Consider the following 27,333-nt stretch of genomic DNA (forward strand, 5'->3'; position numbering starts at 1 on the left):
TCATCGGCGTGGACCGGTGATGAGCTGAGCAGAAGGAAGGGTCAGTGATCTGAGGTGAGAAGGGAGTTGGTGATTTCAAAATAAACAGGGAACATGAATGCAAAAATAAAAGCATGACCAGCGTGGCGGCGTGACAATAGCATCCGTAGTGACCTGTAACGCTGGAATAATCTTCCTATCTCTTTAATAGGACGGATAGCTTCTATAAAAATGAAAGTTTTACCAAAGATAAATTATTTATTTTCAATGATTCCATTTAAACCTACGTCTAACTGGTTCCAATCGCTGGACTCTATCACAAAATTCTATTGGAATAAAAAAATGCAAAAATTAAGTCTATCTACTCTTCAGGAAAGTAAATCTAAAGGAGGGTTAGCGGCACCAAACTTTATGTACTACTATATAGCTAATCAACTACAATATCTTGTGCTATGGACACACCCCAACAGAGACATTAACTGTTGGTTGGAATTGGAGCAGAAGGATTGTAATAACCTTAGACTCTTAGATTTACTCTTTATTACAAAATCGATAAAATGACATAATTGTTTTAAAAACCCAATGATAGCCGCCACCCTGACTGCCTGGTGGAAGGCATTAGAAATTACAAACTGCCAATTGGCGCCCTGTGGGCTCTCTCCCATTTGGCATAACCCCGACTTTCAACTTAATAATCAGTCGTTCCATTTAAGCTTATGGGAGCAGAAAGGAATTACACACCTTCATCATCTTTTCTCAGATAATATGTTTATATCATATATGAACTTGGTCCAAAAATATGAAATAAAAAAACGGAAATTTCTTACATTATCTGCAAGTTACAAATATGGTTAAGAAACAAATCCCAACACTTCAGGATACGCTCCAACTGTCTGTCTTAGCTAAAGATATTACAAAGCTTTCTCCAACAACAACAACAAAAACTATCAAAAATATATAAGCTACTTTTATATACAGACAAAATGTATTTACAGACTTTAAAATGGGAAAAAGACTTGTCTATAGTTCCGGAATCAGACTTTTGGACCCAAATCTGTAAAAATGTATTTAAAATGACAAAAAATATAAAATTTGCAACTTATCCAATATAAGATACTTCATAGAACATATATTACACAATATATGATGAAAAAAATGGAACTCTGACTCCGACATTTGTCTCCAGTGCTCACAAAATACTGCCGGTACCTATCTTCATGTTCTATGGTCATGTACTCCAGTGCTGTATTTTTGGACTTAAGTCTTGGAAAAGCTCTCTGATACATTAAACTGTAGGCTTCCTTTATCTTCAAGATTGTGTTTCCTAGGTGACTTAACAATAACTGATCTACCATGTAAACAATCTCAATCTACACTTATAGCCCTTACTATTGCTAAAAAAAAATAATTCTTGTTAATTGGAAAAATAAATAAATCTCTAAATATCGACCACTGGTTAAACCTACTAATAAATTATATCTCAATGGAAAAAATCTCTGCTTTAAATAAAAATCAAGTATCAAGATTTCATGGTCTATGTACATAGAATATTTTAATCTTAATTTGACAACGTAATTCTGTCTTGATTCTGCCTGTTAACGAGAGCCACCACATCGTTATGACTTCTGTATTTGCTGCTTCTGTATTTGGTATTTTGTAATTGATTGTTTTTATTTTTATAAAGTCAGGAACTTAGTTGCTCCTAGTGGGCTCGAGTACACCACACTATACGACACTATACTTACTAACTCCTTAAGATTTATTTCTAGTGGGCACTAAGCATCAACACTTGGTGTTACTGCATGCAAGTTAGTCAATTTTCTTGACGCTGTCCCCCGTGGCCGGGCGGGGGTAGCTCTGCCCCCCCGTTGTCTGCTCGGTGGCGGTTGCATCTTGGCCGCTCCCTGGGCCCCCTGTGGGGTGCCGTGTTGGGGTGCTTTCCCTGGTGTTCGGGGCGGTGCCGTCCCGGCGCGGCCCGCTGCTCCGTGAACGGCGGTGCAGTTTGGGCGGGTGGGCCTCTGGTGTGCCCCGTGGTTCCCTCTCCCCTCCCCCTTCCTCCCCCCTGTCGTCTCTCTCTCTCCTCGCCTCCCCCCGCCCGTCCTCCTCTACCTCCCGGTCCCTTTTCCCCTTTCGTGTACCCCCCACCCCCCGCTCTGCCGCCGCCCTTTCCACTTATTGTCGTCTCCTCCTCTCCCCCCCCACTTCTCTTTCCGCCCCCCGCCCCCTACCCTGGGCCTCCCTCCCCAGCCCGGGTGTCGGGCTCCGTTGGGCCGGGCGGGGTGGAGCACGGGGGGGTTTGCGGCCTGCCCTGTTCCGGTAGAACTCTTGGCACCCCGGGCGGGCTCCGGTGGCCAATGGGCTGTCCGGTAGCCCTGCTGCGCTGGCCCTGTCCACCATTCAGGGTGCTAGATGGGGGGGAGTTTGGAAGAGGAGCTGGTTGCTCCTTTTACTCACTTCACTAATTTTGCACTATACACTTTGTAAATATACACATAGGGCACACAACATATTTCTTGGTGGGGTGGGGAAGGGTGGAAATACCGTCTTCACCCTTCAACTCCCCTCCAATTTTAATGCGCCTCACCTCCAGGGGGACGGGTGAGTTGGTGGGGCAATGTGGGGCCTGCCGGACCTCGTTCTGCGGCGTTGGGCTCAGGGGTGCGGGCCGGGGGCGCGCCGGGCATCTGGGTTGGCTCGCCGACCGGTATCTGCCCGGGTGGCATGGGATTGGCCTTGGTGCTGCCGCAGCTTGGGGGATTTGGGGGGGGTCATGCTCGCTTTGCTGGGCCGCGTTCGACGGCTCCTTTCTTTGGTAGCGGTCCTTATGCATGCCAGATCCATCACACCAGCATCTACTGAAACTCAAACAGAATTCGCCTCTCCCTCCCACTGCTCGTTGAATCAGTGGGTGCTGGTGTCTGTGGATCTCACTCTGCCTCATCTATCCTTCCCTCCTTCCTCTCTTTAGTTTTTCCTCTGGTCTCTTGAGATCTTCTTAAAACCCATTAACACAGGGGTCGGCAAACCTTTTGGCTCCGGGGCCACATTGACTTTAAAAATTTGACACACGGGCCGGGTCAGCACCAGATGCATACATATCAAACATAAACATAAAAAAAAGGAATTGCAGTGTTATTACTTACATTAACTTTCAGTGGGAACAGTGTAGTTGATCACCCTTTTTTGCCAGTGCATCAAAGCCCGGTGTCAGTTTTGTTGTGGCAATTCTCAGAACAGATCTGAGGTGTTCATCACTCAACTGGGATCTGTGGGGTGCTTTGTTGATGTTCATCACACTAAAAGTCTGTTCACACACATAGGGTAGAGCCAAACAACACCAGCATCTTCTGTGCCATCTTCTGCATGTTTGGGAATTTGGCGACACTTAATGAAGCATAAAACTCATCTAATTTAACAGAGTTGAACTTCTCCTTCATGACAGTGTCACATTGGAGATCAATCAGTTCCAACTGCAACTCTGCTGGCACTGTTTCAGGATCTTGTGTGAAAGGATATGAAACCAACTGAAGTGATTTTTCAATTTTCCCAAAATCAGAGAACCGACGGCAGAATTCTTCATGCAGGTTATCCAGTCATTTCCTGTACTTTTTCGTGTGTCGAGGGGCCTCTTTCAATGTCGCCAGTGTGGAGAAATGAGTGAATGACTTGTTTGACATTTGCTTTGAGAATAAGGTGAGCTTGTTTTTGAAGGCTCTGATGTTTGTGTACATATCATGCACAAACTGGTCTTCCCCTTGTAGCTTCATGTTCAGCTCGTTCATGTATGTCAGTATGTCCACAGTAAAAGCTAAATCACAAAGCCAATCTGTGTCACTCAGCTCAGGAAAATCGTCAGCTTTCTTAAGTAGCTCCAAAAATGAGATAATTTCTTGTTTGAGCTCCCACACTCGTTGACACACTTTCCCCAAACTTAACCAGCGGACATTAGAGTGGTAAAGCAAGTCCTGGTGATCGGCATGAGTTTCTTCAAGAAACTGAATGAACTGACGATGGTGAAGTCCCCTCGCTCGAATAAAGTTTACTAGTTTTACAACTGGCTTCACGGCGTGGTCAAGCTGCAGTACAGATTTACAGAGGGCTTCCTGGTGGATTATGCAGTGTAAAAAAATTATTTCCTGCTCATGGTTCTCCTCTTTCACCCGGTCCTGGATTCTTTTGAGCAATCCGACGTTTTTTCCAGTCAGATTTGGCGATCCATCTGTGGTAACGTTAATGAGCGCTCTTCAAGGTAGCTTGTGCCTTTCCATGACTGCCGACACGCTGTTATACAAAGGCCTCTCCCCTCGTTGTCCCCCTCAGGGATTCCATGGCCAAAAACTCCTCTGTTATCGCAAACTTGTCATCAATCCCTCTGATAAAAATTAAAGCTGAGCGGTGTCCTTTATGTTATTACTTTCGTCCAGTGCCAAAGAATAGAATGTAAATGACTCAGTTCGTTTGTTTAGCTTGCTAGCTAATTCTTCGTCAATTAGCTCAACACGGCGAGTCACTGTCCTACGCGATAAGCTTATTTTATCAAATTTTTTGCTGTCAGGACACAAAATAGCTGCTGTCTCTACCATGCACTCTTTCAGAAAGTCTCCTTCGGAAAAAGGCTTACTGGTCTTTGCTAATTTGAATGCCAGTAAATAACTTGCCTTCGTGCTTGCTTCCTGGATGGCAGTTTGTCGTGTAAAGGTGTTTTGCTGAGCCTGTAAACTAGCAGCCAATCTCTGTGCAGTAGCGGTCCTTTCTGGCATTGACTGGTTGTTAGCATAATTAACATGCTTCGTAGAAAACTGGCGGCTGATGTTGTATTTCTTAAAAACCGCAACAGTTCCTTGACAAATAAGGCATACAGCCTTTGACATCAGTAAAAAAGTATTTAGCTGTCCATTCCTTATTAAACACTCGGCACTCATTGTCGATTTTTCTTTTCTTTGGCCCACTCATTGCTGCCGATGGGTGCCGAACAGAAGCAGAGTAATAACAGGTAACAGCCCAAGTCAACGTATGACTGCGCCTAATGCGCCACCGGCTGGTGCGCCACCTGCTGGTGCGCCACCTGCTGGTGTGCCACCGGTCAAATTAATGTCACGATTATGATATTTGATTTGAGCAATTCCGTACCAATCGCTCGCGGGTCGGAGGAAAAAGGCAAACGGGCTGTATGTGGACCGCGGGCCGTAGTTTGCCCACCCCTGCTTTAACACCTAAGTCTCAAAATGTCCGCCTGGACTTTTTTGCTTATTTTGACAATAAAAAGGTGAGATATTGTCTTATGATCAAGTGCTTTTACCTCTTTTTTCCAGAAGACTTGAAAATTCCAATGTATGGCAATCATTCATAACTTGCAACATGTTAAAATTGTGAAATAACAGTTTACAATGAAGAAAAACAAAAAGCGAAATTAGATTTTAGAACTTTACTGGCCTAAAAACAAGGAAATTCAACATGAACAACATATTTTGTGTAAAAAGTAGGAACCTGAACACCATAAAAACTATTTACAAAAAAAAATGAACATATCTCAACTCTAAATGTGCAAAACAGGCCATAAAATGAAACTATGTACAAGCTAATTTTTAGCACAAAGGACACTTTTTTTTTTTTTTTTTTTAGTCTTGGTCCTCAGGGGCCATTGTGGAACTGCCAATAGCAGTTCCTTTCTGGCTGGAGACACAGGCCCACATTGCAAGTCTCACACATCCAGGCAGTGTTCCTTTTGCACAGCTTGCAGCGTCGGCGCCCCATGCTAGCTCTCTGTGATTTTACCTGTCCGGCACTTGTGGGTATCGGCATATGATTTTGAGGGGGCTTCTGTGGACCCTCTCTCACATCAACTCCGAGGAGGTGTGCAGTGAGCTCCTCCTGAAACTGTTGACGTGTCATTGGTCTCTGCTGCAAGCTGGCAGAGCGGGCCTTGTGGATGATGAAGGAATTTGTGGCAGCAATGTCAATTAGATGCTGGAAAACAGTCATGGGCCATATCCTCGTTTTACGATGGACTGAGTTCGTGCCAATCATTTGATCTGATGTGTCGACTCCTCCCATGTACTTGTTGTACTCTGCCACAGCAGTGGGTCTGGGGACAGAGATCCTTTGATGTGGCCCATCTCCTCTTTTCTGCCACCGCTGCGCAGTATCTCCACTGTACACGGGGTGGATAGTCGAGCACAGGGAGACCTCTCTGGTGTCCATCCACTTGAGGAACAGAAGATCCCCGTCCCTGATTCACCGGATACTGCCTCGTGGGGATTTTTTCTGTGAGGGCATTTTCCTGGGTGGTGGGGACGCCAACTCTTCCTTGTCTGTATGATAAAATAAAATAAATGTTATTTCATAGTATTTGCATGGACAAAATGTGAATATGGGGAGCAATACGCTGTCATTTCACGTTACCTGTATGTTCCACAAGCTCCAAATCCTTGCTGGCTCAAATACTGGAACAGCAGAGGACTGGTGTAAAAGTTGTCCCGTGTATATAATATACCCAGACCCTAAATAGTCTTTATTGACCAGGCCTGTGACAACATCGTACGAGAGCCCATTCCCTGATGCCGTCCTGGATTTTCCTGTGTACAGCCTGAAATCAATTGTGTAGCCGCTCATATCAGCAAGCACAAAAAACTTGGTTGGTATGGCCTTCATGTATTGCTTGATGCTGAGCCTGGCCTTGGTCCCAACCATCCTCTCATCAACTGCAAGGTGCTGTCTTGGCTGGTAGATGACCTTGCAGTTTGTACATATCATTTCCATTACATGTCTGACATGGTGGATGGGGTCATAATCGTCGGTGCCCTTTTTCATGTCATTTTCTTTATTCTTCTCTGGGTTAAAGAGGTGGATGTTTGACAATATTGTGAAGAAGCGGTCTTGTGGCATGATGGTAGCAGGGAATGGCACATGAAATATGGTCTGTTGACGCCAAAAGTCACTCAATTTTGGCAGATCCAATACAGACATGTATAGCAACATGCCAATACATTTCTGGAGTTCAGCTGGAGTAATGTTAGTCCAGGTGAACTTTTTTCCCTTCTCCAGATTTGTTGCTGCATTTATGTTAGTGTTTTCACATACAGTCTTATAAACTGCAGCATCAAAAAAGTGGGAAAAGATTTCCCCTGGCCGCGGGTTTCCCATAGTGAGTGGAGGTTGGACCCCCAGGGTACGCCTTGGGACAAACCTCGGCTGTCTGGGGACCCCATCGTCACGCTCTTCCTCTGTCTTCCATCTTTGCTTGTGTGATGAGCGGCTTCGGTCTCTGACCACACTGGAATCTCCAGCATCTCCACAGGCTTCTGGAGGAAATTGGGTCACTTGAGGAAGAAGACGAGTGCTTATTTTAGTGTCATTTCATAGTACATACACAGTATAGCTTTTCCTCATCACAACAAAAACTATAGCAGAGTACTAGTAGTCACAAACGCTATAATACCAACAATGTATGGATTACTGCACATAAATGAACATAATAATGTATGTATACTTTGAAACAAGACTTGACAATGTTACACTGTTCAAATATTGTTGCTAAACGAACAAGGCACGCATCATGCATAGTAGATTGCCATCGCACATTTACTCATCGAAAGTAACATTTTACGCACACTAAATACACAATAGGATACTCTTTACACTGTTTTATAAGTGAACTCACGATACAAACATGTTTTAGACATAAAGTACCGTGCACAAAGTAAAAATTAGCTTGAGAAAAGCACAAAGAGAGGTTCAACCACAGAGAAATTCGAGACAAACATCAAGTCGGCCATTGTTACCTTTCTTGGTGGGAGACACCTAAAATACAGGACTGTGGTTCTCAGGGACCAAGGTTTTTTTGTTTTTTTGTTTTTTTCTCTAATTTATTGAACATATAAACAGGCAAACAGCAGAGATAAGAAAAAAAAAAACAGAATCAAAAGAAAAGAAAATCCCAATAAAATAATCATTCAATCAATCATAACTTACATGTTCAAAAGGGAGTAGGAAGAAGTTAGAAACTTATCTAGTCCTACCCCTTTTAATAAATATATTTAAACTTATTTCATTATTAATACAATACTAATTTACTATTTTTAAAATAAATATATAAACCAAGTTATATATATATACACAGGTGCACTTAGACATATTCACATTTGCCAAAAACATATATACATACATTTCCTAAACATATACCATAATACCTATGTCAAGGCGGGGTCAAGTAGGACTCAGACGCAGGCGTAAGGTAGGCCACCAAGGCAGCAGGTTTATTTCCGGCCAACAGAGGTCTCCTCTCAAACTGAGAGGAGAACAGGGAGGGGACAAAGTGGAGAACAAAAAACGCTCCACTGGGGAGGAAAAAACAGGCAAAAGGTATAGGGGACAACAAAAGGCGCTCCGCTAGGGAGGAAAAAGGCTCAAGGCAAAAAGGGTTAACTCAAGGCGCTCCGCTGGGGAGGACAAGGCACAAAAACAAGACAAGGCACAAAAACAAGGCAAGACAATAAGGTACCGGGAACAAGGACTCGAGGACTGTGGGACGCTTCCATGCACTGACTGTGTGTGACACTTCGGCCCTGAGGGGAAAGTGCAGGTGGCTTTTATTGTCTTGGTTGATTGGTGGCAGGTGGACATGATCATGGGCGGGGACCGGTAATTAGTGAACTGCAGGAAGGGCAAGTGACCTGGGGTGAGAAGGGAATCAGAAATTCAAAATAAAACAGGAAACAAGACTATGACAATAAGAGCATGGCCTGTCACGCCGGTGGCGGCGTGACAGTACCCCCCCCTCAATGGCCGGCTCCTGACGGCCATCCGACCCAAAGAGTCCAAAAACAAGGGCGGGCGGAAGGGGGCACGGAGGTGGGAACACGGCCCACCCATCCGTCCCAGAAAAAAGGCAGTTCAGGAGGGCGTCCTCGACGCCCGACAAGAGAGTCCCAGCGGGGCCAGTCAGGAGGACGTCCCCGACGCCCGACGAGGAGGGCCCGGCGGGGCCAGTCAGGAGGACGTCCCCGACGCCCGACGAGGAGGGCCCGGCGGGGCCAGTCAGGAGGACGTCCCCGACGCCCGACGAGGAGGGCCAGTCAGGAGGGCGTCCTCGACGCCCGACGAGGAGCAGAGGTGGCGGCGGGGTGTTCGCCGCCAGATGAGGAGCAGGAGGCGGCCGCTGGCCGGGCGTGAGCCGGAACTGGTGCAGGCGATGGCGGCCGCTGGCCGGGCGCCGCCGGAACTGGTGCAGGCGATGGCGGCCGCTGGCCGGGCGCCGCCGGAACTGGAGCAGGCGATGGCGGCCGCTGGCCGGGCGCCGCCGGCCGGGCGCCGCCGGAACTGGTGCAGGCGATGGCGGCCGCTGGCCGGGCGCCGCCGGAACTGGTGCAGGCGATGGCGGCCGCTGGCCGGGCGGCGCCGGAACTGGTGCAGGCGATGGCGGCGGCTGGCCGGGCGCCGCCGGAACTGGTGCAGGCGATGGCGGCCGCTGGCCGGGCGCCGCCGGAACTGGTACAAGAGAAGGCGGCCGCTGGCCGGGCGCCGCCGGAACTGGTACAAGAGAAGGCGGCCGCTGGCCGGGCGCCGCCGGAACTGGTACAAGAGAAGGCGGCCGCTGGCCGGGCGCCGCCGGTCGAGGAACCGGAGGGTGCGGCCGCAATCCATGCTCCGCCGGACGAGAAACAGGCGGTGGCGGCCGCAATCCATGCGCCGCCGGACGTGGAACAGGAGGTGGCGGCCGCAATCCATGCGCCGCCTGACGAGGAACAGGGGGTGGCGGCCGCAATCCATGCGGCGCCTGACGAGGAACAGGAGGTGGCGGCCGCAATCCATGCGGCGCCTGACGAGGAACAGGAGGTGGCGGCCGCAATCCATGCGGCGCCTGACGAGGAACAGGAGGTGGAGGCCGCATTCCCTGCGCCGCCGGACGAGGAACAAGAGGTGGCGGCCGCAATCCATGCGCCGCCTGACGAGGAACAGGAGGTGGCGGCCGCATTCCATGCGCCGCCGGACGAGGAACAGGTGGTGGCGACCGCAATCCATGCGCCGCCTGACGAGCAACAGGAGGTAGCGGCCCAGGCGAAGCGGCCAGGGGCTGCGGCGGCAGCGGCCCAGGCGAAGCGGCCAGGGACTGCGGCGGCAGCGGCCCAGGCGAAGCGGCCAGGGACTGCGGCGGCAGCAGACAAGGTTCCGGAGCGAGAGGCTGCAGCAGACGAGGTTCAGGGGCGAGAGGCTGCAGCAGACGAGGTTCAGGGGCGAGAAGCTGCAGCAGACGAGGTTCAGGGGCGAGAGGCTGCAGCAGACGAGGTTCAGGAGCGAGAGGCTGCAGCAGACAAGGTTCAGGAGCGAGAGGCTGCAGCAGACAAGGTTCAGGAGCGAGAGGCTGCAGCAGACAAGGTTCAGGGGCGAGAGGCTGCAGCAGACAAGGTTCAGGAGCGAGAGGTTGCAGCAGACGAGGTTCCGGAGCGAGAGGCTGCAGCAGACGAGGTTCAGGGGCGAGAGGCTGCAGCAGACAAGGTTCAGGGTCCTGAGGCCAGTCCGACCCATCACTCCACTCGCCACGGACCAATGCCAGTAATTCTTTTAGCTCGGCAATGGCTCGGGCGTTGGCTTCAAGCCTCTGCCAGGGCTCCAATTTGGACATTCCTGCTGGGTCCATGCTGGCCGAAGTGTACTGTCAAGGCGGGGTCAAGTAGGACTCAGACGCAGGCGTAAGGTAGGCCACCAAGGCAGCAGGTTTATTTCCGGCCAACAGAGGTCTCCTCTCAAACTGAGAGGAGAACAGGGAGGGGACAAAGTGGAGAACAAAAAACGCTCCACTGGGGAGGAAAAAACAGGCAAAAGGTATAGGGGACAACAAAAGGCGCTCCGCTAGGGAGGAAAAAGGCTCAAGGCAAAAAGGGGTAACTCAAGGCGCTCCGCTGGGGAGGACAAGGCACAAAAACAAGACAAGGCACAAAAACAAGGCAAGACAATAAGGTACCGGGAACAAGGACTCGAGGACTGTGGGACGCTTCCATGCACTGACTGTGTGTAACACTTCGGCCCTGAGGGGAAAGTGCAGGTGGCTTTTATTGTCTTGGTTGATTGGTGGCAGGTGGACATGATCATGGGCGGGGACCGGTAATTAGTGAACTGCAGGAAGGGCAAGTGACCTGGGGTGAGAAGGGAATCAGAAATTCAAAATAAAACAGGAAACAAGACTATGACAATAAGAGCATGGCCTGTCACGCCGGTGGCGGCGTGACAACCTATCTAAATCATTTACACATACTCACATATACAATTTTCATATTCTGCTCTGACATAGGTAATTTTTTTTAACTTTACTTTTAAACATTTTTTTAAACTCCAGAAGTGAGTCACAATTTTTCAGATCAATTCCCAAATGATTCCACAAATCAACACCTTTTACAGATACACACCTTTGCTTAATATTTGTTCTTGTTTTGGTTTTTTTTGTTGACCCTTATATCACAAGGACTGTGTCTAATTTCAAACAACCTCTGAGTACTGTGGCAGAGTAAAGGGTTTCCTACCCTTGATTTAAAACAAACAACATACTTTTAGACTGTGTATCACATGTGGTTGTAAATACCTCGATGAAAAAGCTAAACTGTCAGTCACTTGTGTGTTTTCCTCACCTGGATGATCTCTGCTCAGCCTGTGGTCAAGACGTTATTATTTTTTAACAAGTAGGCGTTCAAGTGTGTGTGACTTCAAGAGTTTGGGTACAATATCAATATGTGCATTTTCTTTTTTTTTTTATGAGAGTGCTAAATGGTATGTGCAATCATACCAAGAGGTCACTGTGGAGTCACAAAGATGTGTGCAAAAATTGCTTAATATAATGATAAAAGCTTGACATTTGGTGTAAACATAGAACAAGCCATATAGAAAAGAACTAACGTGCGCAGATTTGACCACTGGCCTATAAGAAGGCTCGGCACCAGGCACCTTCTCGGGCTACTTGAAGCGGGCGTGCGTAAAAGAAGGCCACAAGTCACCAAATCAGCGACAGCAACCTCTGGTAGGCCCAGCTGGAGCTCCAGACCGAGCAGGCGGGTGGGCGTAAAGGACATTGGCCCCTGCGAGCATGGCTGGAGCTCCAGGTGCGTTGTGCGACGATGTCCGATGTACTGGCTTGTGTTTTTGTGGCAGATAATGCGGCTGAGGTTGATTTTATCCTGTTACTCAGCAATCAGCACAACTATTGAAGTTACATAAAATATGATAAACCTGGGGTGGCACGGTGGTTGACTGGTTAGCACGTCCGCCTCCCAGTTCTGAGGACTCCGGTTCGAGTCCAGGCTCCGGCCTTCCTGGGTGGAGTTTGCATGTTCTCCCCGTGCCCGCGTGGGTCTTCTCCGGGCACTCCGGTCTCCTCCCACATTCCAAAGACATGCATGGCAGGTTAATTGGGCGCTCCGAATTGTCCCTAGGTGTGCTTGTGAGTGTGGATGGTTGTTCGTCTCTGTGTGCCCTGCGATTGGCTGGCAACCAGTCCAGGGTGTACCCCGCCTACTGCCAGCTGAGATAGGCGCCAGCACCCCCAGCGACCCTTGTGAGCAGTGGCACCCTAGGCAGGATTTCTTTTATTTTGTGTTATTTTCTTTCACTTGTCTCTACTGCAAGACTGATTTCTATTCCATGCACAACACTTTGTATGCAGCAATGGATGTTTTAAAGTACTTTATAAATAAGGTTGAGTTGAGATATGCCGATAATATAGAGAAACGACATATGGGTGCAGTGAAAAACTAAGCAAAAGATCAATCCAAAAGGATGTGTAAAGTGCTGTTTTTTTCATTAGAACTTAGTGACAGTCATCAACATTAACAAACTTGGCAATAAAAAAAAGAGAATTCAACTTACATTGTACTGCAACTGTGCTTTAGTGATAAATAATTTTATGCTCCAAAGTTTTTGCGTTTGTGTGACTGCATAGGTCTGATAACCGCATACTGTCTATTGCTACAATTCGTCCGTGCTGTGTGGCTTGACTAATCAAAACAAAAGTTTGCCACTCACTTGTAAACGTTGTTTAGTGGAACAGTGGACGCAGGATTCCCAGCGAAGTCAACTGTGTCATCCTGGATCGAGGTTTGGCATTTATTTGGTGGTCATTGTGTCAGCGCCGGCCGGCGATAGCGCACTACTATCTAACCCGGAAGTAAATTTGGCTAATGCACGTCTCTAGCGCGTGCATCTTGTTGTTTTTGGCCAATCATTACTCTAATGAAGTACTCCATGCCCCAGGAATAAAAGAATCGAAGATTGAACAAGCTGCACTTTGCTGACTTAATGCACCTCTAACATTGGCTTTATTGTAATATTTGGGACAGAAGACATGTTTTGATACAAAAAGCATACATGAACTGTAAACGGAAGAATATATTATGTCGGCCATTTTAAAAAATGACTGCCATTTAGTCAGTAGTCAAATCTGCAATGGCCGTATGGCTAGAATTATTTCTCTGACTGTTTTAACTATGTGCCAGATTTCTTGCCATTTATCATCCAAACATCTACCAAGCAATTCTTTGATAAATTGCACCAATTTTCCCAAGTGTACTCGTATAACGCCTAATTAAGATATCCAACCTTTGTCTCCTCAGCTTGAAGACATGTGGCAGTAAAGTGGTGAGAACCTGACAATGGGTGACTGGAACCTACTGGGCAGCATCCTGGAAGAGGTCCACATTCATTCAACCATCGTGGGCAAGATCTGGCTCACCATTCTCTTCATTTTCCGCATGCTGATCCTGGGGGCAGCTGCTGAGGATGTATGGGACGATGAGCAGTCTGAATTTGTCTGCAACACTGACCAACCAGGTTGCAAGGCAGTGTGCTATGATCGTGCCTTCCCCATCTCGCTCATTCGCTTCTGGGTCTTGCAGGTCATCTTCGTCTCTGCACCCTCACTGGTCTACATGGGCCATGCCCTCTACTGCATCCGAGCACTGGAGAAGGAGCGCCATAGGAAACGGATACAGTTGAAGGAGGAGATGGATGAGGCAGAATTGGCATTGGATGAACATAAACGAATAGAGAGGGAGCTGAGGAAGCTGGATGAACAGCGAAAGGTAAAAAAGGCCCCTCTTCGAGGATCCCTCTTGAGAACCTATATCATTCATATCCTTACACGTTCTGTGGTGGAAGTGTTCTTCATCCTTGGACAATACATTCTTTACGGTGTCCAACTTGACCCGCTGTATAAATGTGAAAGGATACCTTGTCCCAACAGTGTAGACTGTTACATCTCGAGGCCAACAGAGAAGACTATCTTCATGGTTTTCATGATAGCCATTGCTGGTGTCTCACTTTTTCTCAACATTCTGGAAATATCACACCTCGGCATCAGGAAAATCAAAAAGGCCCTCTCTGGAGAGCGATACATGGAAGATGACAGTTTAATTTTCAAGTCCAAGAGGAAGGTATCGTTGTCACATCATTGCGTGATGAGTCATGTGTCACCTTACAATGGACCTTTGACGCAAACTTTCAATGTAATACCAGAAGAAGACATCAAGCCTCCTCATTACCCCGAGCTCAAAACAAGCCATGAGACTCCAAGGAACAACAGCATTGCTAATCTGGGGCACATTCAGACCAACTGCATCTGTCCCCAACCCAGAATACAACAACAATCGACCCACAACTACGTAATTTCCCAAACTCATCAAGGTCCGCAGGTACTCACACCAATAGTGGATAACCATCACGGTTTGGAATCTGTGGTGTCCAGAACGGAGGGAACTACATCAAGCCCTCAGAAGGATACCCTTCATCAGAGAGAACATAGTGAGGCCAGCCATTTAGAGGTTCTTCTGTGCAATAGCGCTACACGACCGTCTTCGACTGACAACCTCGAGGACGATCGCAGAGACTCAGTTGGGAGTGAGGTTCTTCTACCCAAACCGAGAAAAACCAGCTTCATGTTCAGACCACCATCTGAAAGTTTGTCATCAATCAGTCGTTCTACAAGTTCTTCCTTACATTCCTCAGAAGAATCAGATGAACTAGGCTCGCTGCAGGGGGACACGCTCATGATGCCGCCTACTGCGGGGCGAAGAATGTCAATGGCAAGCAACAATTACGAATGGAATTTGTTAAGACGTTTGTAAATGAAACACATTTTTACAGAGATAAACGGTGATGAATCACAGAAATTGTAAAAAAAAAAAAAAAAAAAAAAGCTAATTTAAATGCAGACTAACATACAGGGAGATAGATTAATTTATTTAAATTAGTGGTTAACCATAAAAGAATAACGAAGTGGAATAGCTTGCGACTGGGGCAGCAGCGTAGGGATGCAACGATATCCAAACATGATACGATATTATCATGATATGAAGATCACGATACGATAATTATCACGATATTGTCGGGAGGTTGGTGATATCTTAAAAAGGTCACAATATTGTAAAAAGAACGAGCTCATACTAGAAAAAAACCCACAATATTGTGCTTTTGTACATTACATCAATGTTATGTTATTATTATTGTTATGTTTTATAATTATTATTCTATTATTATTATATTATGTTGTTAATGCACGCGCACATTGAGTTCCTCCGCATAATGGCTTGCTTCACGGGCACATTGTGTTCCCCTTCATCTAACAATTAGCATAGATTTTAAACATAGAAGGCCAAAACATCCCTAATAAAAATGAAATTGCACTAAAAAAAAAAACAGCCAACAGAGCGAGAACTGCACGGATGGAAATCAACCTGACTATTTTAACAGATGTGTTGCATTTAACTATTGTGAACATGACGAGGACGATATTGTGGCAGTTTTAATATCACGATATTGCGCTTATCGTTACAACCCTACAGCAGCGTAGCCCAGAGGTGGCCGTTGCCCCCGGCGGTATAAATGAGTATTATGTCAATGCTGACAAGTAAAAAAAAAGAAGAAGAAGAAGAAGAAAAATAGCAATAAGATCAAATTTGTGACATCCGTCAAATAAGATAACAAAAATATTTTTGAGATAAAAAGTCTTACACTATATTTTTAGATCAGTCATTGTTTCACATTAATTAAATAAAAGATCCTATGAAGTGTATTCAGAGATTTGTTTCAAAATACACTGTACACAAATACACAAATACACAAAATTACACTCTACATGTTTGAATAAAGCTGTTGAATACGTGCAAAGACTAATAGGACTCAATTGTAGAGATAAAGCAATGATTTCTTTAAAAACTACTGGATGATTATTATTATTTTTTTTAATAATTCAAATTTGGCAGGGTTGATAACAACACTGTTCTATATGGTCTGTCACGTAGAACATGTTTATTTTCACTTTACCGGGCTTTAAACGAACTACAAACTCCAACGCCAATGAAGTTCGGACGTTATGTAAAACGTACTTAAAAACTAGGGATAGACCGATTATCAGCCAGACCGATTATCAGCACGGATATTGGGTATTTTGACGAATTTCGGTATTGGTCTTGGTTAAAAATCTAACGGCCGATAAATGTCAAATTTTCAATGATTCGATTGTTAAAATGACGATGTGTTGAATGAATTCAATTCACTGCCCAGCCCTAACGAGTGATGGGATTTTCAGCTCTTTTCGGTGAGGTTCTTTTGGATCGGCTCAGTGAAAAGAGGCTCTCAAACGGCGCTTTTAGCTTTTCTTTTAAATATTTACGACAAATTTACCTTACATTTTGATAAATGACTTGGTGAACTAAATATAGCACTCTATTGACTGCAAATAGCAACAATTATCAAGCAAAGAAAAGGATTTTTTCTCATTTTATTGAACAAATTAATAGTCTCCATACAATACACAAGAAACAAAATTAAAACTTCAACCAACAACAATCAAAATAACAATCAAATTACAAAAATAGTGAGTAGTAATTTAACTGCAACAGCAGCAGGAAGAAAATAAACATTAGCTACTCACCCAATCCAGGATAAAAGACCTTGCTTTATTTTAAATTTGCATTTAAAAAAAAACAAAAAACAAAAAAAAACTAAACATATCAACTTGGACGGACTGATCCGGCTCCTTCTCTCATCTGACTTTAACCAATTAAAATGTCTCCAAATGTTACTGCGTTTTCGGCTCATCTTGTACAAACCGCGTTTGTGTGTCGTCCTTTCCTCTCCGGTTTTCTCCTCCTCCTGTCTCTCTCTGTCTGTGGCTGCGCAGACGAGGCGGAGCATGTGATCCATGTGCAGTCTATTTTCTGAGATAAAGAAAAAGAAAAATTACATTTTGAAAAGTCAGAAAAAAATGTTCAACAAACACGTTTTAAGACATTACAACAAAGTCAAGAATGGCATTTGTATTTTAAAAAAATGTGACGCCATATTTTTTTGCCCCCTTTTTATGGAAAATGAATATCGGCTCCAAATATCCTTGACTACTAATAATCAGCATCGGTATCAGCCCTGAAAAACAAACAAACAAACAAACAAAAAAAAAACAAAAAACATATCGGCCTATTTCTATTAAAAACAATGATTAGCAAATTATTTTCAACCTACAACCTTTCAAACACAAGACATGTAAATTTCAGACTGATGAAACTGTTCTCTCATTTTGAATTTGATGCCTGCAACATGTTCCAAAAAAGCTGGGACAGGGCCAAAAAAAAAAAAGATTGGAAAAATTCAGGAATGCTAACTCTTTTACTGCCACAAAAAAAGCAACCTTTAACATGACAAAGGCTTTGATAATTTACTTCATTCTTTAAAACGTCCTATTTCATCAGATTTCGTCATGTTTCAGTGTAATTTCATACACATTGAGCCCATTGAAAAGAGATACAATGCTGCCATCTGCTGGCCATAGATAGTGTTTTCGATTCCACAACTCACCAGGCAGCGCGTGCTGCACTCACCCCGGGTTTACACCGGATGCGGTTGCGGTGCGGTTGCGGTGCGGTCCGGCGACGCAAGCAATTAGATTCCATTCATTCGAATGGTGCAGTTTACACCGCTTGCGGGTGCGTTGCGTGTCGACTGCGGAAGGCCTGCGGCGTGCCGCAAGCCTTCCGCAAGGATAGACCTATTTTCTATTTTTGACGGACGCCGCAGCGGTAGGCCTCCGGCAAATGGCAAGCTAGCACAAAACACATCGAGCGGGACAGGAAGACCGAGGCAGTTTCAAAATAAATTTCCGGTTACCTTTCAGAATAAAACACTCGCCAGCTCCTATTTCGCAGGTTTTTCAGCAAAACGTGACGTGGGCGTCGCCGGGCCATGTGCTCGCTTGCCGTACTGAGCGGCAGCCGGACGCGGAAGACAGAAATATAGAGTGGACCCGCACTGACCCGACTCTCGTTATTAATATACTTTACAAGGACAACCAAAAAAAGGATGCTGCATGGAATCTCATAGCAGAAGAAGAAGAAAAGGTTAAATCAAAAGAAGTCCACCTCTCTTTCTGCTTCTCTGTTGAGCACAGACTTTCTGTATGTTTGTCGTTGTGAAATGCCACATGATCGCGCGCGCGCGGTCCCGCGAGACACGTTGGGAAGTGGGCGGCGACGGAGCTGCCGGACCGCAGCTGTGCGGAGCCGGTGTGGATTGACCAAAAAATTGACCCGTCCGGAGCACGCAGTCAAGACGCACCGCACCGCAACCGCACCGCAACCGCATCCGGTGAAAACCCGGGGTCAGACGGTGAACTACCCATTGACAAAAAACAAAACAAAACAAAAAAACGTAGTTGACATCATTTAACATCTACGGCGGCATACATCGTGATTTTACGTTATTAAACATTTTTGGCGGTCAAAGAGTTAAAAACAAACAAACAAACAAACAAACAAACAAACGCTTACCGTATTTAGAAAGATTGGGCCAAGCTTCACTAGTTCACTGCATGAGCTAATAGACAACAGTTTGAGAACATTTCTCAATGTACAGTTGCAAGGAATTTAGGGATGTCATCATCAACGGTCCATAATATAATTCAGGGAAAATTCTGGCAAAATCTGCAAGGCCGAAAACCAACATTGAATGCCCATGACTCAAGCAATGCTACAATAAAAAAATGGCATCATAACCATAACCCTAGCCCTAAAGGATATTGCCATGTGTGCTCAGAAACACTTTACAAGAGTATGAAACATAGAAAAAGTATTTTATTGTACATATAGAACAGATCTAAAATTTTGCGATTAATCGTGAGTTAACTATTGAAGTCATCCGATTAATTATGATTAAAAATTTTCATTGCCTGACATCCCTAACTCTTTTACTGCCACATGAAAAACAACCCTTACATAGCCAGCCGATTTTGAGCATTTGAACTCATCTTTTAAGGCAAACAGAATATTGTCTTCTTTTACTACATATACAGCATTATTTGGTACCACATGAAAGATCGCATTCCATTCTTTCATTACGGAGAAAAAAAGTATGTTTTACCTTATTTCGTTCTTTAGTAATCACCATTTGAAAATAGGTCATTTGAGTGACATTGAGCAAAAATTGAAAAGATAACGAGAAAAGCTTTTTGTGAAAAAATACAATTTTGACTTTGACATTATTTTTTTGGTTTTGTGAGGCTCTGTGAATTAGGTTTAATGTGGAGAAAGGCTTTGATCCTTCACGTCATCTTGGAAAACATTTTCACCAGATTCCTTCATGTTTAATTGTAATTCCATACACGGGCAGCCCATTTAAAAGACATACAATGCTGCCATCTGCTGGCCATAGTTAGTGGGTGTTTTTGATTCCACAACCCATTGATCAGGCAGCGTTGCACTTAGACGTTGGCGTAGTTGACGTCATTTAACGCTTATGGCGGCATACATTGTGATTTTACTAATCGTTATCAGTGTTTTAAGTGGACCGGAACGCACCGGTATGGAGCTCCGGCACGTCTAAAAATCTCCCTTGAGCATTCCGGTACTTCTCAATGTGCAAAGAACGTCCTGACACAGTCTGTCAGCGTTCCGGTACTCTTGACAATACAGTACATATTTTGCTCCCAAAATGCTGTTCCGCCGAGGGCCGTTCGTCAACTGACTTACATATTGTCACGAAGGTGTAGTGGATGGACCCAAAAGCAGTGGAAACAGGCGGGAAGACAGACTGGTAAGATGAGGTAATGAACTTTATTGATTATGACGGGGAAGGACTGGATGAGACGGAAGGGGAGTAGGCTGGGATGGACGTGGACACAAATCATGGTGGAGACTTGGCGTGGCGTGATGCGGAGACTTGGCGTGGCGTGATGCAGAGACTTGGCGTGGCGGACTTGGCGTAGCAGACTTGGCGTAGCAGACTTGGCGCTAAAGACACCACTGTGACTAAACATGCAGGTCTTCAAACAGCAAACATCAGACAGCAAACAAACATCAAACAATGCTCCCACAACCGCGTGAGACAAACACCACTCCCTTATACTAACACTAATGACAATAACAGAACACACCTGGGAGACACAGCAGGGAGGGGGAAACCAATCAGCAATACACACCAGGAAGGGAAGACACAAGCAGGTGGACAAGGTTAACCATAACGAGACTGGGGAAGAAGACAGGAACACCAAACAACCAACACTCACCAAAATAAAACACAAACCCAAACAAACTGAAACGTGACAGTACCCCCCCACCAAGGGACGGCTCCCAGACGTCCCTAAAACAAGAACAAGCCAAAACGGGGAGGGCGGGGACGGGAAGGGAGCCAACTCTGCCCCTAATCAGGGTACGAACAGGAGTCTACCCAGGGGCGAAAAACTGCCCTACAAAACTCCATGAAACTTGGATCGGGGGGCGGCCCAGGAGGCGGCCGTATTGCGGGCTCAAGGGGCGACAACAGAAGTGGCGCCGCCAAGGGCCGGTTCCCGCGGTGAGCCCTTCTCTTGCGCCGCCTGGCGCTGGGTCCCGGGTCGGTCGCCATTACCGCGCTGCCCAGGGCAGACCCCAAAACCGGGGACTTTGGCTAGGGCAGAGACGAGGAAGCTGGGGACTTTGGCTGGGGCAGAGACGAGGAAGCTGGGGACTTTGGCTGGGGCAGAGACGAGGAAGCTGGGGACTTTGGCTGGGGCAGAGACGAGGAAGCTGGGGACTTTGGCTGGGGCAGAGACGAGGAAGCTGGGGACTTTGGCTGGGGCAGAGACGAGGAAGCTGGGGACTTTGGCTGAGGCAGAGACGAGGAAGCTGGGGACTTTGGCTGGGGCAGAGACGAGGAAGCTGGGGACTTTGGCTGGGGCAGAGACGAGGAAGCTGGGGACTTTGGCTGGGGCAGAGACGAGGAAGCTGGGGACTTTGGCTGGGGCAGAGACGAGGAAGCTGGGGACTTTGGCTGGGGCAGAGACGAGGAAGCTGTGGACTTTGGCTGGGGCAGAGACGAGGAAGCTGTGGACTTTGGCTGGGGCAGAGACGAGGAAGCTGTGGACTTTGGCTGGGGCAGAGACGAGGAAGCTGTGGACTTTGGCTGGGGCAGAGACGAGGAAGCTGTGGACTTTGGCTGGGGCAGAGACGAGGAAGCTGTGGACTTTGGCTGGGGCAGAGACGAGGAAGCTGTGGACTTTGGCTGGGGCAGAGACGAGGAAGCTGTGGACTTTGGCTGGGGCAGAGACGAGGAAACTTGAGACTTTGGCTGGGGCTGTGACGAGGAAACTTGAGACTTGACTTGGGGCAGAGATGAGGAAGCGGGAGAAGGCGGCAACTCTGCCGTGACGAGGGGACCCGAGATGCCAATTGGCCGCGACGAGGGGACCCGAGATGCCAATTGGCCGCGACGAGGGGACCTGAGACGCCAGGGGCTTAGGCGGCACGGGCGTTGCGGCCAGGGGCTGCGGAGGCAGCGGCACAGGCGTTGCGGCCAGGGGCTGCGGAGGCAGCGGCACAGGGCCGGGCGCCGCCGGAACTGGTGCCGGCGATGGCGGCCGCCGGCCGGGCGCCGCCGGAACTGGTGCAAGCGATGGCGGCCGCCGGCCGGGCGCCGCCAGAACTGGTGCAAGCGAAGGCGGCCGCTGGCCAGGCGCCGCCGGTCGAGGAGCAGGAGGTGGCGGCCGCAATCCATGCGCCGCCGGACGAGGAACAGGAGGCGGCGGCCGCAATCCATGCGCCGCCGGACGAGGAACAGGGGGTGGCGGCCGCATTCCATGCGCCGCCGGACGAGGAACAGGGGGTGGCGGCCGCATTCCGTGCGCCGCCGGACGAGGAACAGGGGGTGGCGGCCGCATTCCGTGCGCCGCCGGACGAGGAACAGGGGGTGGCGGCCGCATTCCGTGCGCCGCCGGACGAGGAACAGGGGGTGGCGGCTGCAATCCATGCGCCGCCTGACGAGGAACAGGAGGTGGCGGCCGCATTCCCTGCGCCGCCGGACGAGGAACAAGAGGTGGCGGCCGCCATCTATGCGCCGCCTGACGAGGAACAGGAGGTGGCGGCTGCAATCCATGCGCCGCCTGACGAGGAACAGGAGGTGGAGATGGCGGCCGCTGGCCGGGCGCCGCCGGAACTAGTGCAGGCGTAGGCGGCCGCCGACCGGGCGCCGCCGGAGCTGGTGGAGAAGGCGGCCGCTGGCCGGGCGCCGCCGGAACTGATGCTAGCGAAGGCGGCCGCCGACCGGGCGCCGCCGGAACTGGTGGAGAAGGCGGCCGCTGGCCGGGCGCCGCCGGAACTGATGCTGGCGAAGGCGGCCGCTGGCCGGGCGCCGCCGGAACTGATGCTGGCGAAGGCGGCCGCTGGCCGGGCGCCGCCGGAACTGGTGCTGGCGAAGGCGGCCGCTGGCCGGGCGCCGCCGGAACTGATGCTGGCGAAGGCGGCCGCTGGCCGGGCGCCGCCGGAACTGGTGCTGGCGAAGGCGGCCGCTGGCCGGGCGCCGCCGGAACTGGTGCTGGCGAAGGCGGCCGCTGGCCGGGCGCCGCCGGAACAGGTGGAGAAGGCGGCCGCTGGCCGGGCGCCGCCGGAACTGGTGGAGAAGGCGGCCGCTGGCCGGGCGCCGCCGGTCGAGGAGCAGGAGGTTGCGGCCCAGGCAAAGCGGCCAGGGGCTGCGGCGGCAGCGGCACAGGCGAAGCGGCCCGGGGCTGCGCCGGCAGCGGCGCAGGCGAAGCGGCCCGGGGCTGCGGCGGCAGCGGCGCAGGCGCAGCGGCCCGGGGCTGCGGCGGCAGCAGCGCAGGCGCAGCGGCCAGGGGCTGCGGCGGCAGCGGCGCAGGCTGCGGCTTGGATCGCCTCTGCCTCCTCCTAGGTTTTCGGGGAGCTGGGGCTGTCGTCACACCAGCCTGTTGACCAAGGGACCGGGGAACTCGAGACAACGGGGAACCAGGTGACGCGGAAACAGGTGCTACTTGACATGACGAGGAACGTGAAAACAAAAAACTATAAAAGCTATCACTCGCACTCCAACCAAAATCAGTGTGCTCACTCACTTCACAATCATCCTCTAACTCTGAATCAAAATCAAACTCGGGATCGTGGTCAACAAAAACGTGGGGTGACAAAATCGTGTCATAAGGAAGTGCCCGGGGAGACTTACTAGGTGAACAAAAACTGGTGTCAAAATCAGAAATGTTTAACTCGGTGTCCGTGAGTTCCAAATCAGAATCACTTAAATAACTGTAACGGGAATCATAAGGTGGTGAACTGGGTAAATAGGTTTTAACAGGTGAGGTGAACACGGGGACACAGGAACTCGAAAAGAAAGCTGAACCTACACCGAGGGAACGGGGTTGGTCAACAGGCTGATGGCGTCTGGGAGCCGGCCGACGTCGTGCCGGTCGGCTCCGGCTGCTCCCTGCTGGGTCCTTTCGTGGTCGGTCCATTCTGTCAGGATCGCGGAAGTGTGGTGGTGGACCCAAATGCAGGAGGCGAACGAGGCAGGGAGGCAGAGGTGTGGAAAAAAGAAGTAAATTTAATCCAACAAAAACCAAAGTAGCAAACAGGGCTGGGTGGCAACGAATACAAAAATACCAGAACATGAACAGACGGAAACACTGGCAACATGAACGTGGGGAAACAAGAATAATGGACCGACAAACACAGACACAAAACCCGATAACTAAATACACACACTAATTACACACGACGAGACACAGCTGGGCAAGACACAAGTGGAAGGGGTTGCTGATTGGATGGAACATGAGGATGGGCCGGAAAACACAGGTGGACATGGAAAGGCTTAACGATACTAGGAAAAAACAGGAAATCAAAACATGACAAACTAAAAACCCAACAAAAGCAAAGCAAAACCCACCCTAAATAGAACCAAAACATGACACATATAATATAGGAGTCCGTGCGCTGATCACCAAGCGCATGATTACGCCAGTTGTGATATATATATCAGCGCTGCACGAGAGAAGCGTGCTTGCGTCAGCTCGATGTTTTTTTTTCTTTTTTCTCTCTCTTCCTAGCTCGATGCTCACCGACTCCAAAGCGTGTTGTAATGCGTGGAGGCTGATTTTGCCATGGACGGCGACACGGGACAGCAACACAAAAAAAGGGACAACAACAACAACAAAAAAGGAGCAGGCTTGACGCCACCGCGCATTACAAAAAGGTTAAAAAAAAAAAAAAAGATCGTCAGACTCTCAGGTGGATTCACAGGCTGACAGCACGGACGTAAAAAATAAATCAATGAATAACATGGATCGCTCATGCCAAACAAGAAGTGAAGCCGGCGGCAAGCTTATTTTCTCTCCTCTACGGCGAACAAAAGTATCAGTGTGAGGGGTGCGGTTGTACCAATAAGTATAAAATAAGTGTGGAAGAAACTCTAAATGCAGATTTCCTCAGTAATAATGTGAATATAAATTTTCTTTCATAAGATAGTTTTCCAACTGCTACTCCAAGCAAGTCTGCATCATCATGTTGTCAGAACGATCAACAATAAAATGAAAGCAACATTGTGAAATATAAACCTAACTCCTGCACGTCACCATTTACGATACTGAGATGATATACTCTGAATGGTTGATGCAAGCAATGAAGTTGCTGGGCTCTCATTATCCCATACAGGCATTCTGGCGTAAAACACTCACTGATAAGTGTTTTAAAAAATTAACAGAATTTGTTAGTAGCAACCTAATTACTGAGCATGAGTGGCCAGAATATTACACGTGACTGATACTGATGAAAACACAGGACAATATAATATTGTACTGTAAATTCCAACTTATTGGCAAATTTCTGGGCATGTGATTGTGTCATTTCACTCACCACGGTATCTGTATTGTGATACGTATCGTATCGTGAGATTGGCGGCAATACCCAGCCCTACTGTATATATATATATATATATATATATATATATATATATATATATATATATATATATATATATATATATATATATATATATATATATATATATATATATATATATATATATATATATATGAATTACGAGAGTACCGGCACTTATTTTTTTCCACTTAAAACACTGATGGTTATTAAACGTTTCTGGTGGTCAAAGAGCTAATAGTGTAAGTGGCTTGATATTTCAAATGTTTTTTTTTCTTGGTTTTCAGACAGGATCAACACACTTTACCGAGAGTCTATACAAGCAGTAACTGTCCTGTTTTCCTCCTTAGAGTGTGTTTCTGGATATTTCATCTATCATGAAGAAGTAAAGAGAGGGGGGTCAACGTCCTGACCACGGAATTTGTGTTCAACACCTCATCAACAACACAAACTGGGTATCAAAGATTCATTCATCGACAACGATGCACGGCTCAAGTTGCTTGGCTCTCAAAGCATAGCAGAGCACCTTAAACTGCTTGTCTGTGGGAACCAAGCAGGATTATTTGTTTATTCTTTTTCTGGAGACTCTTTTCTCTGTGAGTATTTGAGCAAGCAAAACAAAAAAACAAAAAAAAAACCACAAACAATATGAATTATGAAGCACATTCCTCAAAGGATGTTTGATTGCTTCTGTATGATGGACTTTTTTTCTAAATGAGATTTTCATTATAACCCCTTTGTAATTGTGTATAAGCATTTACATACAGTCGAGTCATGATAAGTTATGAAACCAAATGCTTTTAATGGCTTCTCAAATGGCAAAGGCATTCGAACAAGAAATCAAAATACACACTTCACCATAATTATCATGCTTTTTGTTTTATTTCTCAACAAAAATTGCCTTGACCAAAAAGTTTTCATATCAAAGAAATGTGACATGTTGCACATTTACAAAAAAAAAATCTAAACTAAACGTGGCATTTGAACATTCAGAGGTACAAAAAGCAAATCAATAATGCTGAACCTGCATATAACAGTCATGTTGTAGGTACTCAAAAAAGGGACATGTAAAAACGTACCACCAAAATCTACAAATACAATAAATGTTAGAACTGTAAAAAGTTAGAAACAACGCCACAGAAACTACATGTCTATCATACAATTCTTACCCACAAAAAAAAGAGGTATGCTGAATTCTCCAGGTAGATGCGTTTTTTAAGTCAGTTCAACTGAGGTGTTCCAGAAATTTCCAAAGCCACAATCCGAGAGAGAAGTCAAGCTGTTTGCAGCTGGAATGGACCCAGATTCATGCCTATTGTAAACAAATCAGCTTCAGATGTACTTCATTTCTATTCCGCCGGGTTTGTCACCCCCAAAGGGGAAGGCATCAAATAGTTGTCAGAATTATTGTGTGAGCTGTATTCAGAAGTGTTGGAGACTTGAACATCCTGTACCAAAAACTACAATGCTATCAGCAGCTCCCATTCAAATCTGTTCTGTCGTCTGATATTACACTTTTATTGATCTGGCACACCACAGTAAGATAAATAAATACTGCCGTTTTTAAGCAATAACTCTATGATTCTGAAATCAGCAATTTATTATCGGGGCTTGTTAGAGCGCCTTGTCCCATGGAACATTTATAAGAAGGTGTATTAGGGCCACATATATATTTTTTTCTTTTTCTGAGGTGGGGGTTGCGTTAATATTCAGAGAAAAAAAAATCACAAATTTGCCCCTTTATAAAGTCACAAATTTGCAAGTAAAAAAACCTCAGAAACTTACGAAAAATACACCTATCGTGGCTATAGTCTAATGTGAAGATTGGTTGGTGGTTAATGGGATACTGTTTATAAAATGAAAAGACTGGAACGAGATGGATTCATTCTTAATTTAAACTTGTCATACAGCAGGTAGAGCGACAACACTTCCTGATCCAATATCAGCTGAGTAATACTAACCAGTCAGAAGTTAGCATGAATGACGGAGAGCAGAAGATTGGACACATCGACTAAACTAACCAATCAGAAGCTAGCATACTTTAGATAAATGCAAGAATGCTTAACACCATATGGTCCGCTAAAGCAAATACTATCTCTTTTTTTGAAAAAACCCGACCAAAAAGTATTGGCACAAACATCCGAGTAATGCGTATTTCTCACAAGTCTCTGAGTTTTTTTTCTCATAAAACTGC

General features: G+C 47.0%; 3 protein-coding genes across 3 annotated transcripts in view; 1 reads left to right on the forward strand and 2 right to left on the reverse strand.

The window, feature by feature from the left end:
- The window catches only part of LOC144031455 (gap junction alpha-10 protein-like), a 454,623-nt gene extending 428,215 nt beyond the window's left edge, over positions 1-26,408 (forward strand). Inside the window, exons 2-3 of the mRNA XM_077538628.1 lie at positions 13,575-14,042; positions 25,490-26,408. Coding sequence (XP_077394754.1) covers positions 13,614-14,042; positions 25,490-25,528 — 468 coding nt within the window. The 5' untranslated portion in view covers positions 13,575-13,613 and the 3' untranslated portion in view covers positions 25,529-26,408. The remainder of the gene's footprint in view (positions 1-13,574; positions 14,043-25,489) is intronic.
- Positions 3,573-4,343, reverse strand: LOC144031861 (general transcription factor II-I repeat domain-containing protein 2B-like). The gene is made up of 2 exons (XM_077539341.1): positions 4,337-4,343; positions 3,573-4,198 (listed from the first exon to the last, which is right to left on the reverse strand). The coding sequence occupies exons 1-2, from the start codon at positions 4,341-4,343 to the stop codon at positions 3,573-3,575; spliced, it is 633 nt and encodes a 210-aa protein (XP_077395467.1).
- LOC144031454 (transcription regulator protein BACH2-like) overlaps positions 16,725-27,333 on the reverse strand; it is a 152,055-nt gene continuing 141,446 nt past the window's right edge. Inside the window, exon 6 of the mRNA XM_077538627.1 lies at positions 16,725-17,177. Within this exon, the coding sequence (XP_077394753.1) occupies positions 17,055-17,177 (123 nt within the window). The 3' untranslated portion in view covers positions 16,725-17,054. The remainder of the gene's footprint in view (positions 17,178-27,333) is intronic.

The sequence above is a fragment of the Festucalex cinctus genome, chromosome 12 (assembly GCF_051991245.1).
Source record: "Festucalex cinctus isolate MCC-2025b chromosome 12, RoL_Fcin_1.0, whole genome shotgun sequence".
Classification (NCBI taxonomy): domain Eukaryota; kingdom Metazoa; phylum Chordata; class Actinopteri; order Syngnathiformes; family Syngnathidae; genus Festucalex; species Festucalex cinctus.